The 18,687-nt window shown below is 36.6% G+C and overlaps 1 protein-coding gene across 8 annotated transcripts in view; it reads left to right on the forward strand.

Moving 5' to 3' along the window:
* Window positions 1-18,687, forward strand: part of RAPH1 (Ras association (RalGDS/AF-6) and pleckstrin homology domains 1) — a 183,624-nt gene that overhangs the window by 32,581 nt on the left and 132,356 nt on the right. For 6 of the 8 annotated variants that reach the window (XM_033859865.2, XM_033859866.2, XM_073807370.1 and 3 more), the window contains exons 3-5: window positions 4,266-4,371; window positions 5,187-5,692; window positions 16,761-16,841. In XM_033859865.2, coding sequence (XP_033715756.1) covers window positions 4,266-4,371; window positions 5,187-5,692; window positions 16,761-16,841 — 693 coding nt within the window. The remainder of the gene's footprint in view (window positions 1-4,265; window positions 4,372-5,186; window positions 5,693-16,760; window positions 16,842-18,687) is intronic. The other 2 variants (XM_033859867.2, XM_033859868.2) reach the window with 1 other exon arrangement.

Raw genomic sequence — 18,687 nt, forward strand, 5'->3', positions numbered from 1 at the left:
GTGCTTGAAAAACTGGTTGAGGATTTTAAGTCATCACTATGTGCCAAAACTTTACTGTGTAGACATGAGGATATGAATATAGTTTATATTTTAAAATACTGCTGTAAAGGGAAAATGTCCAAAACATTAACAAGTAAATGAATAGTAACTCTAGAACACAAGATATTGTCTTCTGTGGTTATTTTAAGGAGTTAAAAAAAAATGCTTTTGACAGAGGTTCTGTGCATCTAGAGGGATTTCTTAAAATCTGTTTCATAAATTGAGTTGCTGCCTAAAAAGTTTTAAAACCTAAAATGTAAAAATCTAAATTTTAGCAAATTTAGTGAGTATGAACACATTTAGCAAATTAAGTGAGTATGAACACATTTTACAATATAAATAATATCCTCACATGCAGATATTTTCTATTACATGATTCCAGAATACTGACAAAATTTCATCCCCGGCTGCATTTGAAAACAGTGGCAGAGCTTTTTCATTTTGTTTTATTGGATCTTCGGTTTAAAAAAAAAAAGAACGACTTTACCCTCCAAACCAGGTCACTTTTTAGAATAAAAGCATATACTATTACAACCCCAGTTAATACATTATATTCAATATATATGAAGATAGTTATATTTATTAAAGCAACGTTAACTTTATGACAATGGGAAAGAACATTAGAACAAAACTTATTTTCACTCATACTTAAATAATATCTCCGGGAAGAATTTTTGTGTAAATTGCTAAGTATGAGATTTGTTAACCAGTAGAAAAGTAGGTGGTAAGGTGGAAACTTAAAGTACTAGTTTGTTTCTGTATCTCTTTCTATAGCAGTCTGGGATTGAAACTGAGAAACTCTTCATGTAATTCTTACTAGATCATTTTGAAAAGCAGATATGTTTGTGACCACAGCCTGTTAATGATGAATTTTGAGAAGAACACTTTCAATCTTGCTAGGATTTCATAAGGATCATGCTCTTCATCTCCTATCAGAAGAAATAACAGTATTTGTGGTGATAAAGGTCTTTTATGTAGTTACCAAACCATTTCAGTTTAATTCTTAATTTTTTTTTAAAAAAGTGATTTTGGCATGGAGATGATGACTAGGCTATGCAGTTCTATGTTGAGGAGAAAAAGGAAAGAGGAAGGAAAGAAGAGGAAATAGAAAATGATAATGCTTGAAGGAAAGTATATGAGGGCCAGCTGTTATGTGTGGGATTTCCTTTTTTTTTTGGCCATGCTGTGTGGCTTGTAGGATCTCAGTTCCCTGACCAGGGATTGAACCCAGGCCACAGCAGTGAAAGCCCGGAATCCTAACCACTTGGTCACCAGGGAACTCCCAGGGGTTTCCTTGACTGTGGGTTTTATTGTCCATCCCCAGAATCCTAACCACTTGGTCACCAGGGAACTCCCAGGGTTTTCCTTGACTGTGGGTTTTATTGTCCATCCCTGGAGAGGGGCCAAAAAAGAGCAAAGACAGGTAAATATCAGTCCAGCCACTCTGGGTGGAGTAGACTCCATGCTACTCCACTGTAGATGGCATTTCTACTGAATACAATAAAACCTTGTATTCTTCCCTATATTTTAAATTCCCTGACATACAGATGTGAAGAGCCATTCATCAAAAAAGGTTGGCTCCTAAACTAATGCTGTGACAGTTTTTTTTTTAATGTATGAAGCTGTCTTTAGAGAGAAAACAGGTTAAAACTATTGCATAACATGGCTCGCTGCTAGCAAGTTGCTTTTTAACACTTCAGAAATTTTCAAAAAATATTTTACTTACTAAGTTGGTGGCTGAAACTTAAATTGTTTATTTCCTCATTTTAGTTAACTACAGAGTCATCTGTGCACCTGTATTACCCAAACGATGTTAATGGATTTTCAGCTTTATATTAAATCAGTTTTAAGTGATAGTTGAATCATCTGAAATTGTTTGCAAAATTTTATATGTATTTGCATTTTTCTGGAAGAAGGTTCATGGCTTTTATCACATTCTCAATGACCTCCACTCCCACCCTGACTCCACCCCCTGCCAAAAAAATATGTTAAAAAACCACTCTACTAGATTACCCATTTCTTGGCATCAAGGAGTATTTCTTATTATTTCCCTTTTTGCCCCAGCACCATGGACACAGCAGATAATTATAATAAGTATTTGTTTATTTAAACTGATGAATAGATTGAGTTTTAATATGTTTTCAATTATATTCAGATTTTACTGAAAATATTACCTACATACTATTCTTCATTTCCACTTAGAGAAGGAGGATTAGGCCTTAAATTGCAGCAGCAGATTTTGGTTTGAGGTTGAAGGAGAATTTCCTAGCTGTTTCCCGAAACTTTGAAATAAGACACTGAATGGCTGTGGATCTCCTTCAGATGATAGCTTTAAAAACTGGATGTTACAATAGCCTGGAGATGGAAACAACCTAAGTGCCCATCATCAGATGAATGGATAAAGAAGATGTGGCACATATATACAATGGAATATTACTCAGCCATAAAAAGAAACGAAATTGAGCTATTTGTAATGAGGTGGATAGACCTAGAGTCTGTCATACAGAGTGAAGTAAGTCAGAAAGAGAAAGACAAATACTGTATGCTAACACATATATATATGGAATTTAAGGGAAAAAAATGTCATGAAGAACCTAGAGGTAAGACAGGAATAAAGGCACAGACCTACTAGAGAATGGACTTGAGGATATGGGAAGGGGGGAAGGGTGAGCTGTGACAAAGCGAGAGAGAGGCATGGACATATATACACTACCAAACGTAAGGTAGATAGCTAGTGGGAAGCATCCGCATAGCACAGGGAGATCAGCTCGGTGCTTTGTGACTGCCTGGAGGGGTGGGATAGGGAGGGTGGGAGGGAGGGAGACGCAAGAGGGAAGAGATATGGGAACATATGTATATGTATAACTGATTCACTTTGTTATAAAGCAGAAACTAACACACCATTGTAAAGCAATTATACCCCAATAAAGATGTTAAAAAAAAAAAACCAAAAAAACAAATAAAAACTGGATGGACACTATCTAAATGGATTCAGTTGAAACAAATGAATAAAGAAGACAGCATTCTAATCTAATTCCATGATTCTACAAATAGACTATTCAGCATTCTTTTTCATTTGAAATCTATTTGATAATTATAAAGAGAAATTAAAATTTTAAAAGACTAATCGTAATATTTACAAATTAATTTAAATAGACACTAAATAACTATTGACCCTTTCCCTGAATTTCTCTGTTGTAAACGCCTTATCTTCCTTATTGTAGAAAGGTTGGAGAGAAAAAAGTGTCATTTAAAAAGATGGTGAGTTGGGACTTCCCTGGTGGTCCAGTGGTAAAGAATCCACCTTAACAATGTGGGGGACGCGGGTTTGATCCCTGGTCAGGGAACTAAGATCCCACATGCCACGGGGTAACTAAGCCTGCGTGCCACAACTACTGAGCTCACGCGCCTCAACTAGAGAAGAGAAAACCCGCACGCCACAACTAGGGAGAAGCCTGCATGCTGCAACAAAAGATCCTGCATGCCTCAACGAAGATCCCGCATGCCACAGCTAAGACCTGATGCAGCCAAAAATAAATAAATTAAATAAATAAATAATTTTAAAATCTTAAAAATAAAAAAATAAAAAGGTGGTGAGTTAACTTACAAGACACCCTACCCTGAAGATCAGTGTGATTGAAGACTTAATCACAGGCAGTATAGCTGGTTACAGTTTGCCCTCACCTTAGTAGAGCTTGCAAAGAACAAGGACATTGCATCATTGTTTGAAGTTGTAGCCATTAAGATCTAGGGTCTCATAATTTTGAGTCCAGAATTGTGCCTTATCTCCAGGGTAATTCATTCCAAGAATGAGGCTCTGTTGGGCCAAAAACAAATTCCTTTGAAGAGAGAGAAAACAGAATTCTCTGCATTATTTCTTATCTTACCATGCCCATATTCATGTACCTAGCTTATTTTATAGTGAATTTATGTAAAACGAGCTCAGTCACCATCCATGATGTATTCAATACTTGGAAAGATATTTACTCCAAACTGTAACTATCTCAAGTGCCTTAAGTAAGCATATATCTAAAAATTGAAGAAACTATAACCAAAATGATATGAAAACCAATTATACTTTTCCTTAATGCTATTACTTAGAAGAACTTTGGTTGTATTAACTATTATACGACAGTTCACTTAATCATAAAAAAAAACTTTATTCATCTTTTTATTATAATTGAAGCCTGAATTTAATATGACTTCTTAAACTTTGTTTTTTAAAGAGTTTGGATTCTGACAAGCCCACGGAACCAATAAAAAGATCTCCTCTTCGCCAGGAAACAAACATGGCCAATTTTTCTTATCGTTTCTCCATATACAACTTGAATGGTAAGATGTAATTGGAAACAAAATGTAAAACAATGTATTAAGTTATATAATGTAGAAATAATACAGTAACAATTACAAATAGCTCAATATAAAAACCATATATGTATAACTTGACTGAGTTCTTATATTTCTTGATTTGTACATTTTATTACTAATTCAAATCATCACAGAAAAAAACAAACTGGAACATAACTAAAATAGTTTTCTAGTTGAGTTATTAATAATTGACAAAGTACATACTCAGGTAGAATCCTACAGCAAACTTAATTGCATTGTTGTATTTTCACTGGAATAAAGTCCAGTGAAAGTGAAATTACTTGTTACTAATTTAAAACCAGCCCCTCTGGCCTTTATTTAATGAACTCTACCTAGTCAGCTTTTAGTTCTTGGAACTGACATTTCAATCTGTAATTTTTTTTAGGGCTTAACATTTCTCTTTTTATGCCCTCAGATCTTTAGGTATTAACATCTCCACCAGGGCAATATTAACAACTTAGAGCCTCTGGTAAAAAATTGCATGGGGGATGTGGTTAAAACCATGGAACAGTATACAATTTTTCCATTATTTTTATCTTTCAACTCATAATTTTATCCTCCTCTGATTACTACAAATCTTAAAAGATGGACTCTTTGCTTCTAAAATTTTCTCTTGGAATTTAAAACAAAAAACTGTTAGAAATCCTGTATTTGATAGGCGTTAGGCCCAATAGGATGAATTTGTTTGCTTTTCCCCTGGCATTCATTAACTGATTTATAATAGAATGTATAAATTCTAATTCATTGTGTTCTGGAAACATGTATGTTGTTCATTGCAGAAGCTCTGAATCAGGGAGAGACTGTGGATCTGGATGCCCTAATGGCCGATCTTTGCTCAATAGAGCAGGAGCTCAGCAGTTTTGGTGCAGGAAATAGTAAGCGTCAAATCACAGAAACAAAAGCCACTCAGAAGTTACCTGCTAGCCGACATACATCAAAACATGGCACCTTGAAAGGATTGTCTTCTTCGTCTAATAGGATAACTAAACCGTCTCATGCCAACTACTCCCTGGATGACATCACCGCACAGTTAGAACAGGCCTCCTTGAGCATGGATGAGGCTGCTCAGCAGTCTGTACTAGAAGGTACTAAGTCCTTAGTAACTAATCAGCACAGGAGAACAGCGTCAGCGGGCACAGTGAGTGATGCTGAAGTACGCTCTATTAGTAACTCCTCTCGTTCAAGCATCACTTCTGCAGCCTCTAGCATGGACTCTTTGGATATTGATAAAGTAACACGCCCTCAAGAACTGGATTTGACACATCAGGGGCAGCCAATTACTGAGGTAAGTGGATGGAACTTTCTTCCCTGGTATTTCAGTATTACAATAAGGAAGAAATGATATTTTAAAAATGCAGTTCTAATCAACTTTCCTGTTTTTTCTACATTTAAAGTTTGTCAAGAATACCTCTGAGCTAAGCTTTAAAATCAGACTACAGAATATATTACCAGATATAGCAGTATCATAAAGATGATTAAGAAGAGATTTAGTTTCTTCAGTTTTATTCTTGTGACTATTTGAAGTCCTTAAATTAATGTCAGTTGTATCACATGATTAAAAAACTTGAAATATATTTAATGATATTTTGTAAAGTTATGATAGCTATTAAGCTGAAATAATTGCTTTCTAATATATGTTTATTACAAAATAACCATTTGAGAAAATGACTCATATCCCCATTATAATTCTCCCAGATTCTAGCTCTCAGGGTTTACTCCATTTTATTGTCAAAGAGTTGGTGTGATGTAGTGAAAAGAGCCACTGGGCTTGGAATTGGAAAACTTGGTTCCAAGTGTTTCACCACCTATCAGACCTACATGAGTTATTCAATCTTTGTGAACTTCAATTTCTCATAAGTAAAGTGGAGCTAATAGTACATGGTCTACCTTCCTCACACGGTGGTTCAGAGAATCAGAAGTGATATGATATGCATGAACAGATTTTAAAAGATGAAGTTTTTCTGGATGTGATGGGGTGAGGGTAAGGAATGGATCTGTGATAAAATAAGTTTAGTAAAAGCTGAGCTTGATGAAGATGAATTCTTTATTGAGTTTTTTTCATCAAGGAGAAGGCAATTTTGTTATAAGGCAGCAGCAAGAAAGAAGAAAACCTATGGGGCAGAATAAAGCCAGCCTTCCATTCAGTTTATATATATAGTGCTCTCTAATACAGGGTAAAATAATTTATATTAATCAATACTAAGGTAAAATCTTATAAAACGTTGTTTAAGGAATTGCAGAGAAATTCAAAATTTACACGTGTTACTCAATATTATTGATCTTCCCACCATTGATTTAATTCATTAGGTTAATTTCCATCCATCAGTAACTCTTGGTATCCACTAGTACTTTGTTCTAGGCACTGTGGAGCACAAAAGAAGCATGAATCATGGTAGTTTGGAGATAAATTTAAGTTTTATTGCTTGTAAAGAAAGTTAGCAAATTACATCAAAGAGTAAACTTTCATTTATTTAAAATGAAACTTTTCTAAGCGGTATATATTCTATAGAGAACTTGAAAACTTATTTCTACCTTGTGATACCTGGGCGTTATATTTAGCACCAGCTACTTAGCATGCATCACTTATATCTTTTAGGCTTACCTGTTGGGAAATGAGCAATATTTTATTAGGGATGAGCTTGTTTGGTTATTCTGTGTTTTGTGTGTTGATATTCCTTCTTTCCAATCAGATTATTTTGAGTTGGGTCAAAATGCATGAGGACAGGTTATGAACTAATTAAGAATCTTGGTGTGTATGTGTGTGTTTCCATCTGTAAAATACACTCATTATAAAGTTCACTCTGTAAAGTACACTCATTATAAGTAACAATCGAAGAGCAAACAAAGTAAAAAGTGAAGTCTTCTAGCAAACACTTCACACAGTATCTAGTGGTATCCATGGGCAAGGATACCAGTGTTCAATGGTATAATATTTAATATAAGACTTTAGTATAAGGTTTGGTGAGTAAGCCAGCAAAAAGCAGGGAAAGGAGTTAAAAGTCTTCTCTGTCCAGCCTGTTCTTTTGCCTTGCCCAGGTGGGTAGAAAAGTGGCTTAACAAATCTGGAACTTGTTTCAATGTACTTTTTTTTGGATCTAGTCTGTTCTAATGCAAACCAAGAAAACTAAGAGAGGCTTGCTAGATCCCAAACCAGTGTATCAAATTACCACCAGACTCAAATACAATTTTTTAAAAAATACTTTAATTAGTTTTGCATGCATGGAGTTAAAGAGTCATATAGTTCTAGGGACTTCCCTGTTGGCACAGCGGTTAAGAATCCACCTGCCAATGCAGGGGACAGGGTTCAATCCCTGGTCTGGGAAGATCCCACATGCCGCGGAGCAACTAAGCCTGTGTGCCACAACTACTGAGCCTGCGCTCTAGAGCCCGTGAGCCACAACTACTGAAGCCTGTGGTGTGCTCCGCAACAAGAGAAGCCACTGCAATGAGAAACCTGTGCACCGCAACGAAGAGTAGCCCCCCTCGCCTCAACTAGTTAAAGCCCGCACGCAGCAACAAAGACCCAATGCAGCCAAAAATTTTAAAAAATAATAAATAAATTAATTTAAAAAACAGTCATATAGTTCTAAAGAGACTTGTTACCAAAAAAACTTTGCTACACGTGCACACACACGCTCATGCACCCTGTATTCTGCTCGCAGAGGTAAGTGCTTTCTACTCTTTCAGCTGATTCTTAGTGTATTTACCTATCATTAAATCTGTAAGTATATCGCTATTTCTTGATTTTTTTTCAGTTGTATGTATTACCTACTGTCTTCTCACTTTGGAAATTAGGATATAGTTCTCCTTAGACAGTTCCCCTCTTTTCTCCCCTCCCGTTCCCCCATCCTTCGAATATATTTTGGTTGGGTAACTGTTCAGTGTTTATATTATCATGACTGTATACATGCAATTTACTGCTAAACTGTATATACTTCTGTTACATTTCCTTTTGGGGACATTACCTTTTGCTTTTCCTGGAATTAAGAATTGTCTTTAGATTTCAAAATAGCTTTTTGTATGTTTATCACTATTTCTACTCCAAACTTTCTCCCAGTTGATTAAATCTCTTACTTGGTTTGAACAAAATTGGTGTTCTATTAATTTCATCTTCTTAAAGTTCTTCTTTGTCTTTTGTAGTCTTTATTCTAGTATCATTCTTAGGTCTTTTCTCTCAGGTGGGTAAGCTTCTCCAGAGAAGATTCTTCCAATCCCCTGCATGGAGGGCATATGCTTGGCTGCCAATGCTTTAGCACTCATTTGGGAAAGAAGGCATGGGATGTGGAGTGGTCCTTAACACAACCTTCCATTTAATCCTTTCAAGTCAAGGCTATCGACATCTGGGCTACATAATTCTTTGTTGTGGGAGCTATCCTGTGCATTGTAGGATGTTTAGCAGCATCCCTGGCATCTACCCACTAGGTGCCAGTACTACATACATCCCTCCAGTTGTGACAACTAGAAATGTCTCCAGACATTGCTGTGTGTTCCCTGTGAGGCAAAATCGCCCCCATTTGAGAATCACTGTGTAAGTAGAAAGGGTTAATAATAGCAGGTCTGAGCCCTTTTTTTCATGGGAAATGACCTTGGATTTTCCTTCTCCTGGCATTCTTTACTAGAAACTTGATTAATGAATATATAACGTATCCAGGTAATATTGTTTATTGTAAATTGATGCTGATTGGTGAGTGCATATGGATCAGGAAGACTGTGAGTGAACTATAGAAGCCTGTGAAAAGACACTGAACTTGACTCCTGTTGTGCAATGTGTGACTCTTGTAGGTGAGCATGAACATATCCCTCCAGGGGCCCTGGAACCTACACTCATTGGCTGTTAAAATATGCTCCTGGTTCCTGTGGAGCATGGAGTTTCCCTAAGCCAGGGTGATTTCTGTACTTATTCACATGATCTCTTTCTCTTACAGGGTCCAAAAAAGGCCCCTGGTGGGCTGTATAAACCCCTTCTGAAGATAGCGTGCCTCATGCTAGCATGCTGTCTTTGTCTTTGTCTTTCTGCAGAACTAAATGAACCTGGTGCCAAGCTGTGGTCTTTGGGGTCCTATGAATGAATATCGGTCTGAACCTGAGACTGCTGCTGGTGGCAGGAAAGGAGGAAATCTGGGAATTAACTGCTTTCTTAAATATGCTTTCAACCAGTCCTGCTTTTAGTCCCACCTTCATTCACTTCTGCTGATTCTGGAGTCATTTGAGGCTACAGAATGTAAACTGGGGTGCTCCTCTGCTTTTCTCCAGTGCTGGCTTAGCATTCAGCTTTCCTTGGGCCTGCTGAGTGTTTTTTTTTTTTTTACCACTCAGCCATATGCTTTCTGGCTTCCAAATTTTTGTCATGTCTTCTTATGAGTTTGTCTTTAAAACAGCAGCAACAACCAAACCCTTTATCTATGTTTTAGTGAGATTTGGGGAGGGATTGGAACTGCCTCATTGGCCATTCACAGTCTCCTTTTCATGTCTACTGTCTCTTGACCTTGGAGTGCCCCAAGGTGCAGTCCTCAGACTACCTTTCTATCTGTATCTACTCCTTTTGTGATCTTACTCACTGACAACTCCCAAATTTTAATACCCTATCATTTATTTAAGGCACATTTCCCCCCCCCTACATCTTAGTTCCTCTAAAAACAATGGTTCTCAACTGGGAGCTATTTTGTCCCCCAGAGGACGTTTTTGGCTGTCAGTGATAGAAGGGTGCTCCTGGCATCTGGTGGGTAGGGGCCAGAGGTGCTGCTAAAATCCTGCAATGCACAGGACAGCCTCCACAGCAAACAAGTATCTGACCCAAAATAGTGCCAAGATTGAGGAGCCATGTTCTAAAGCAGGTGGCATCGGTCACTCACTGTCAGCAAGATGGCAATTACACTGTGTTGTGTGAAGCTGTCTGTTGACAGTTTCTGATAAAGATCAAGAAATACCAGCACTAAATCATCTTAGATTCAAGGGAATACAGGTTTCTTTAGCCAGTGCCTCTCCCCTGAACTCCAGGCTCATGCATCCTATTTCTAATCAGTATCTCTATTTGGTTATCTAATAGGTAACTCAGATTTAACTGCTCTAAAACTGAAGCCCTGATTTTTTTCTCCCAGACTTATTCCTCCTGCAGTCTTCTCCATCTCAGTTAATGGCTATTCTGTCCTTCCAGTTCATCAAGCAAAACCCTTGGAGTCTTTATCTCCTTCTCTTTTTTTTTTCCCCACCCTGCTTCCAATCCAGCAGCCAGTTCTGTTGCCTTAACTTCAGATTATATCCAGAATTTGATCACTTCTCACCACCTTCACTGCCACCAAGCCAACCCTGTCTTGATATAGATTTTTGCAGTAGCCTCCCGATGAGTCTTCTGTGTTCACTGTTCCCTTAACAGTCTGTTATCCACATGTCAGCCAGAATGGTCCTATTAAAGGTAAGTCAGATCTTGCCCCTCCTCCTTTCAAACCCAAAGGCTTTGTATCTTACTCAGTATAAAACCAAAATCCCTACAGTGGCCTGCAGGGCCTTACCAGATCTGCTTTCCTGTTGCCTGCTCCTGTATTCCTTTCTTTCCTCCCTCCCTTACTCTGTCAGCCATACTGCCTCCCAGTTGTTCGTTGCCAGAAGTCAGAGCTTGCCTCAGAGCCTTTTCGTTTGTCCCCCTGCCTGGATGCCCTTCCCTGTGATAGTACCCCTTTACTACCTTTAGGGATTTGCTCAAAAGTCACTTTCCCAGTGAGGCCTTCTGTGATCACCCTATTTTAAAATTGAACTCCTCTTCCTCTGCCCTGTGATACTTTTTATCTCCCTTTTCTGCTTTATATTTCTCTTTATTTTATCACCATTTAAAATACTATATATTTTACTTTTTTAAAAAATAAATTTCTTTATTTATGTGTGTATGTATGTATGTTTGGCTGCGGTGGGTCTTCATTGCTGCATGCAGGCTTTCTCTAGTTGCGGCGAGCAGGGGCTACTCTTCATTGCGGTGCACAGGCTTCTCATTGCAGTGTCTTCTCGTTGTGGAGCACGTGCTCTAGGGCCACGGACTTCGGTAGTTGTGGCACGCAGGCTCAGTAGTTGTGGCTCGCGGGTTCTAGAGCACAGGCTCAGTAGTTGTGGCGCATGGGCTTAGTTGTTCCGCGGCATGTGGGATCTTCCCAGACCAGGGCTTGAACACGTGCCCCCTGCATTGGCAGGTGGATTCTTAACTACTGTGCCACCAGGGAAGTCCTTTACTTCTTTTATTTTGCTCATCTGTCTTCTCCCACTTGAATGTGAGGTCCAGGAGGAGAGGAAATTTTTGAAAAATTTCTTTGATTCCTGATGTGTCTTTAGCACCTAGAACATTATTTGGCTCGTAAGAAGCAGTCAGATATTTGAATGAGCATTTAAATATATGCACATGTTCAATCCATCTTTGTCTAGAAGTCTTGCACTCTAAAATTATCAGCAATTATTTTCTTTCAAGATAGTGGGCGGAGTGCCATGAGTGAAGTAATATGTGAAAATTCTGATAGTGAAACTTTTTTTTTAGACCCCACTAAGTTCTTTAGAGGAAGTAATTATACCTGTTTTAAGAAACCTAGGACAGAATAGTTACTTGCACTGAAGTTTGGTGATACAAATACCAGTTGGAAAAATCAATTTGAGATTGGTACTATTTCGTCTTGGGGATGTGGGTATTCAAACTGCCCATTCAAAAATAAATAATTCTGTGGCTTATCTTTCTGCCTCCTTGCTCTCTGAAGCCAGCAGGGATAGGCACAGTATAATTTCACATCAGGGAGAGTATGTCTTTTTCCCCTCCTTTCTCTTTCTTGACTTTTGTTGAAATACTGTGCTTCCAGGCACTTCACATATGTTTATTTCATTTAAGCTTCCCGCTATCCCGGGCATTATTCCAAAGAAGAGATTAAGTAGGTCAAATAACTGGGAAGTCTATATTTGAATTCCAAAACTACATTTGCCTCCCAACTTTTATCAGTATCTTAAAAATAAAGTGAAGCTGATTATCAAAAATGATTATTCCCTGAATGTTAAAGAATGCTTTAAGCATAAAAATATTTTCCATGGATAAACGTAAAAATGAATTACAGAATAATTTTAGTTAGTATTCTTATAAAATCCATCAGTAATGTTCATTTGCTAAGTTTTTAAAATTAGAATTCATTGTAGTTGAAGTAAATTAGGGCTGTTTATATCTAAAGCAATGTGAAATAAATGTTGCAGCTGACTTGCTGGTACTTTTATTCACATTAATTGATAAAACAATTTTTAATAAGACAGCAGTTTTCAAATTTAAATAGTAATTTCATGTTATAAATTTTATATAAAGTAGGGTCTACTGATAAAAGGTTAGTGCTAAAATATACCTGTATATTTATTTTCTGGTGGGATTTAAGGGAATGATTCCTCTGAATTTGGCATTTTATACACATAAATGTGTTTTTAAAGTGAAAATACTTTTAGAAGCTTTTACTGAAGTTTATGGTAGATTCAAAAAGTTTTGCTGAGTCTTTAAGAATATTTGATGATCGTATTATAAATATTTTGATAGGAAAAATTCCCTAAATATCTGAGCTACTAAAACTTTTCAGTGTTATATATTTTTTCCTTATGTACATAGGGTTTTTTAAATGAAATATTTCATGGATACACCATTATAACTTGTGATATGCAACACAGCATATCATAGCTTCAGGGCAATTCCTTTACTTCTTTTACTTTCCCGAACTATTTCAGGAATTAATGTGTGCAGAAATTTTGAGGTATTGGAAAGAAAACAGCAATTGTGTTGTACTATCAGGTAGCATTGGCATTGAAGTCCCAAATTATTCTTAGAAAACAGCCTTTTGCTCTGAAGTATTAACCAGGTGGGAGCACAGGGCTTTCTGAAACTTTAAGAGGCCTACATATCTAAAAGATTGGGGTTATTAATTATCACAGCTACATTTCGCCTAAAATTCTAGTGGCTATGTTGCTACATCTCACTGAAATTTATTCACGTGTACCAACTTGGTGTTCAATTCTAGATTTCACTGGCCTAGTGAGATTAATAAAAGGAATAGGTATCAGATGAAAGAAGAACTGAAGATTGGTGAAAGCCAGGGGAAAAGCCTGGTCATCACTCATAGACACTTTTCAGACACACCACCCAGTCAACACTGGCATATATGCCCTGATCCTTATTGGGTGGGTTTCTTAGAAATATATGCAGTGTTTCCTTGAGGAAGTGAAAACGCATCTTTATTTGGTTTTAGGTCTGTTTTGTTTTTCTTTTCTGTTTTGCTTTGTGTTGGGAGAGCTGGTAAAGGACCTTATACTGGCTATATAATGGCCAGTTACATATCTAGGAGAGGAATAAACGGAAGAGGGAGGAAAAGAGAAAATAATATCAGCTACTATATTGAGTGCGTATTCTGTGTTGGGCATTGTGCTTTACATGCCTAACACACTGAATCTGTACAGTGCCTTGTGGAATAGGTACCATTACCTCTATTTTACAATGAAAGGAACTAAGGCAGAGTGACTAAATAACTTTCCCAAGGGTTTGAACCCAGACAGTCAGCAATACCTTGCTGTTTCATCACAGAATTGAAGGAGGATCAAGACAAGGCTAGACTGGCCAGTGCTTCTCAGATCCAGACCTAGAGACAGAACTACATGGGCAGTAGAAAAAAGGCAAAGAGATTTATGCAGCAACATCCCCATCTTGTGGTGTTTTAGTATATTCCCGAATATATTGTTAAAATTTAACAGCTATAAGCTAGCTCTAATCTAAATGAATTGAGGCTTAAATAAAATTCAGATGATGGCTGGTGGTTTCCCACTTTTGATATAATAGTAATGTAATTATTACTCATTAATGTTTATAGCAACTTTTGGAGATAAATGCTGTCATTACACCATTTTACACATGAGGAAACAGGTTAAATAATAAGCCCAGAGTCGCATTGCCAGGAAACGACTGAGCTGGGGCTTGAAACAGGCCCTCTGGCCGCAGGGTCTGGATTCTTAACCATCATGCTATATTTATTTTTAATATTTGCGAAGAGCATATACACATATCAGTAAGAGATGATGAACTTTTTATTGAAGCATTAATGTGTGTTCACAAACCTCCACTTTCCTCCAGTTGTTATCTAAGGTGTACGCTACCAAAACGAAGTGTTTTATTTTGTAACCATGGTTTTGGTAGAAGGTCATTTCTTGATTATGGGTGGGCTCCTGTGTTCAGATCAGTGCTTCTCTATACATCCTCCCCCCACAAGATTCTGGCTCGTAAATGGTACTTTTAACACGTTACAGATTCAGTTCAAGAAAGCAGTGATCCATAACTTGCTTTGCAGAGATTTGTGGAGAGTTTTTGAGAGATTGATAGAGAACATGATAGCTTTATAACAAATGAAAGATTTTGAAACTGAGAAGGTATGGAGCAAAGTTTGTGTGCAGAATTGACCTTCACATTCACTTCTTGTATGTGTTTTAAGCACAGCTTTTAGATTTATGAAAGTAGTGATGAAGAAAAGATAAAAATACTACCAAAAAAAAGTATTTAAATAGTAGTAGTATTTTTTGTAGTATTTAAATATTTTATGGAAATGGAACCTATTTAACGTTAAAGAAATGATTTCTATCATTGCATAATCCCTTTTCATCTTTATTAAGATAACAACATTTAATCTTTGTTTGCATATGTACTGTTTTCTATTGTCTTTGTTACTTCCCATATGTATATTCATTTTTGGTAAGGATATGTTGAATTTTAATAATATAATGGTTCCATCATACTGTTTAACATGGCATATAGGCAGCCATCTCTTGTTGAACACCTTGGATTGTGATTTTTTTTTTAACTAACCGATAAGTGTTTAGAAATATGATGGGAGCTTGTGTGAGATTGAGCCTAGAGAGAATATATATTTTTTAAACTTTTTATTTTGAAATAATGTCAAATTTACAAAAATTTGAAAGAATAGTACAAAGAACTCATGAAACTCTTTACTCATGTTCACTAATTTTTAACGTTTTGCCACACTTTATTTTTTATGTATATACATTTTTTTCCTGAACCATTTGAGAGTTGGTTGCATTTATCATGCCTTTTTAGCCCTTAATACTTAAGTCTTTATTTCCTAAAAATGAGGATAATGGCATTATAGATTTGATAGGCCTCCCATTGATGCAGTGATTGACACAGCGCTATAGGATATGTTGACTGAGAAAATGTATAGAGGGGAAAGCAAAAACAGTCTTGATCTGGCCAAGCAAGTGGCATGAAGGCCAAGAAGTAATAGTTATTCATACATTCCATAAATATTGGAGCACCTAGACACTGTGACGGGCTGTAAGGGATAAAACTATGAACATAATACACAACGTCCTTAGGAGATTATAATTTATTGTCTGAGGAAAGGGGTGTCAATACAGACAACCAAAGAAGCAATTTTAGTACAGTGAGTAAAGTACTATGATAGGAAAGACAGAAACCTTGGTTAAAAGGTCATTGATGACTTTGAGAATGAATAACAGAATGCATTACAACTCAAAGGATGAAGACTTTGGAGAAGAAAGGTGGATGCTAGATTGCAGGGAATTAAGGGATAAGTGCAAGAGGTACACCGTAGCTGAATTCAAAAGTAAAAAATAATGAAAGTAAAAAATAATAGTTTAACAAGAGGAGGGTACCCAGAAGAATTGAATGTTTTTCTGTCCTTCTCAGACCCAGTAAGCTAGACCAGTTGAGTATCAGAGACTGAGATATTAGAAGGGGAATGAGTAGGATCTAGGACATGGTTAGCTTTGGAGGGGAAAAAAGGGTATTTACTCATATAGAAGTGGAGAGAAGGATGAGAATATGGGTGTAGTTGTAGGATACATTTTAGGGATGAAGATCCTCATGATAGATGCGATTTTCTTAGAAATGGAAGGAAGTGAGGTCATAGGGAGAGGTTGAAGGATGAAACCAGGAAGTTGAAGAACTTGGAAACTACTTGTTCCCTCTAAGAACAAGCTTAGAGGGAATGACTTAGAGAGAGGAGAAAAGATTAAGAGTACTGCTAAAGAACAGTTAAGGCCCAGTTGGGGTTCAGTATGAATTGGTACTGGACACACTCTTTCTGTGTAGTTCTCCGATAGAGCTCTACTGTCCAGAAGGAGAGTGAGGTTATCCTTAAATTATCAAGGGTTAGGATCATCTGGTTCTTACCTTTTCTATTTTTGCACAGTATAATGAGGTGCATGCAACTTTTCATTACTATTTTGTTTCAATGATTCATTTCAGTGATCTTTTTCTCTTCCTGCATGATAATGAGAACTGCCCTTTTCCACCTCCTTTACCTATCATTTTCTTCCTTCCTGCATTTTCACAGCATGCTATTTCTCTGAGATGTCCCAGCAAGCAGGCCAAGCGTCATATTGACTTCACAGAAGAACAGGCTGAGCTGACACCTGTAAGTTCTGTAAACATGTCCATTGGGACTACTCAAATTTTATTAGCAAAGAGGAATGCATTCTCTACAATTCCTGATGGTGAAACCTTGTCATATATCTCAATTTTTTGAACACAAACAAAGCTTAATAAATAAGCAGAAACAAATGAGCAACTGTATGATACAGTATTATTGAATGTTAAAACTCATGTTAAGAGTATGTCGGTGGTTGTATATCTGGTATAGAGAAATTTTATATCAGAACCTTTTTTATTAAGCTAAGGGCTTCTGTAAATTTCTCAAGATATTGCTAAATTTGGCTGTTCTTCAGAAGGGGGATATCAAGTGTAATGACTCTTCTGCACTGATGCTTAACAGAAAACCTAATTTCTTCAAAAATGTATCCTCTGGTCAGTGGTTGACACACCTGGATGCTTCAGAGCTGCGCTGTTCCATACGGTAGCCACTAGCCACAAGAGGCTATTAAGCACTTCAAATGTTAATCCAAATTGAGATGTGCTATAAAGATAAAAACACATACTGGATTTTGAAGACTTAGTATGAAAAAAAGAATGTAAAATAAAAGATGCTAATATTAGTTTATTTCATCATTTTCTTTTTACTTTTTTAAAAAAGTGGTTATTAGAAAACTTTAAATTACATTTGTAGTTCATATTATATTTCCATTAGACAGTGCTGCTTCAGAGTCATCTATGAAGCATTAAAAAAAAAAAAAAAGTCCCTGACCCGCACGCAGTTGAATCAGATTCCCTCTGACCTTCCCTTCTCCCCTCCTTCCCTTCCTCCCTCCCTCCCTTCCTTCCTGTCCTTTAAAAATACTGGTAGTAACCCAGTGAATTGATTCCACAACCCACTAATGGGTTATATCCTGCTTAGTGAAAAACACTTCTCCAAGCTTACCTTTGGCCCCTCCCCTACATTCTTAAGCATCAGCCCCTCGTACTGTAATATTTGCATTGTCATCTACTTGTCTCTTCCGCCCAGGCAGCAGTTCTCAGTCCTTTCAGTCCCAGTACCCCTATTTTATAACATAATTTATAGCAATACTTTTACTATCCCAAATGAAATTCATAGATAATATAACTTACCTACATACCTGTTTTTGTTTTTTTAGTGAATTTAATGCCCTAACACCTAGTATGAAGGAGAAATAGCCAAAAATAATTTATAATATTATAATGTATCTTTCAGGTTTTAAATTATTGGCCATTTAAAAACTGTACTAAAAGACACAATGAAATAGTCAAATCCTATACTTATTTATAATTAATAACTTTGGATTTAAGAAAAGTGAGATCAGAAGTCATTTTTCTAGTAAAAACAGAGCAGAAATATGGGTGGATCCAGAATTAAAACATGTCATGGCACATAATAGCAGACAAAACGTTCCTGTATATGGTAATTTTAAAAAGGGAAATAACCTTAAATGAAGTAGGGATAATGTGCTGACACAATTTATAGATTGCCAAAGAAAAGAAAATGGTGAAGTACAAAATTCTTGCAAATAAGATGATGCTTATTTATAATTGTAGTGACAAAATTATTCCCTGCCTTGTAGTGTGGGATGAGGTAGTGATAAAATGATTTTTATATTTGACTTTTTACATTACAGATTTCTCATTGTGCTATATTTTAAATAATTCTGAAAGATAGAGTAATTGAAATATTTTAAAATAATCTGTGTTAATGAAACTCAGTGAAATTCCTGCCTTTCATGTCTTTTCATTAATTTAACAGTATCTGGTTCTTAATTCTGTTAAAAGGAATATCAGCTCTCTCCTGTCATTTATTTGCATGTGACAGAGTGCACACTGATAATACCAGTTCTCATATTGGCAAATCTTAC

The sequence above is a fragment of the Tursiops truncatus genome, chromosome 7 (genome assembly GCF_011762595.2).
Source record: "Tursiops truncatus isolate mTurTru1 chromosome 7, mTurTru1.mat.Y, whole genome shotgun sequence".
Lineage (NCBI taxonomy): Eukaryota > Metazoa > Chordata > Mammalia > Artiodactyla > Delphinidae > Tursiops > Tursiops truncatus.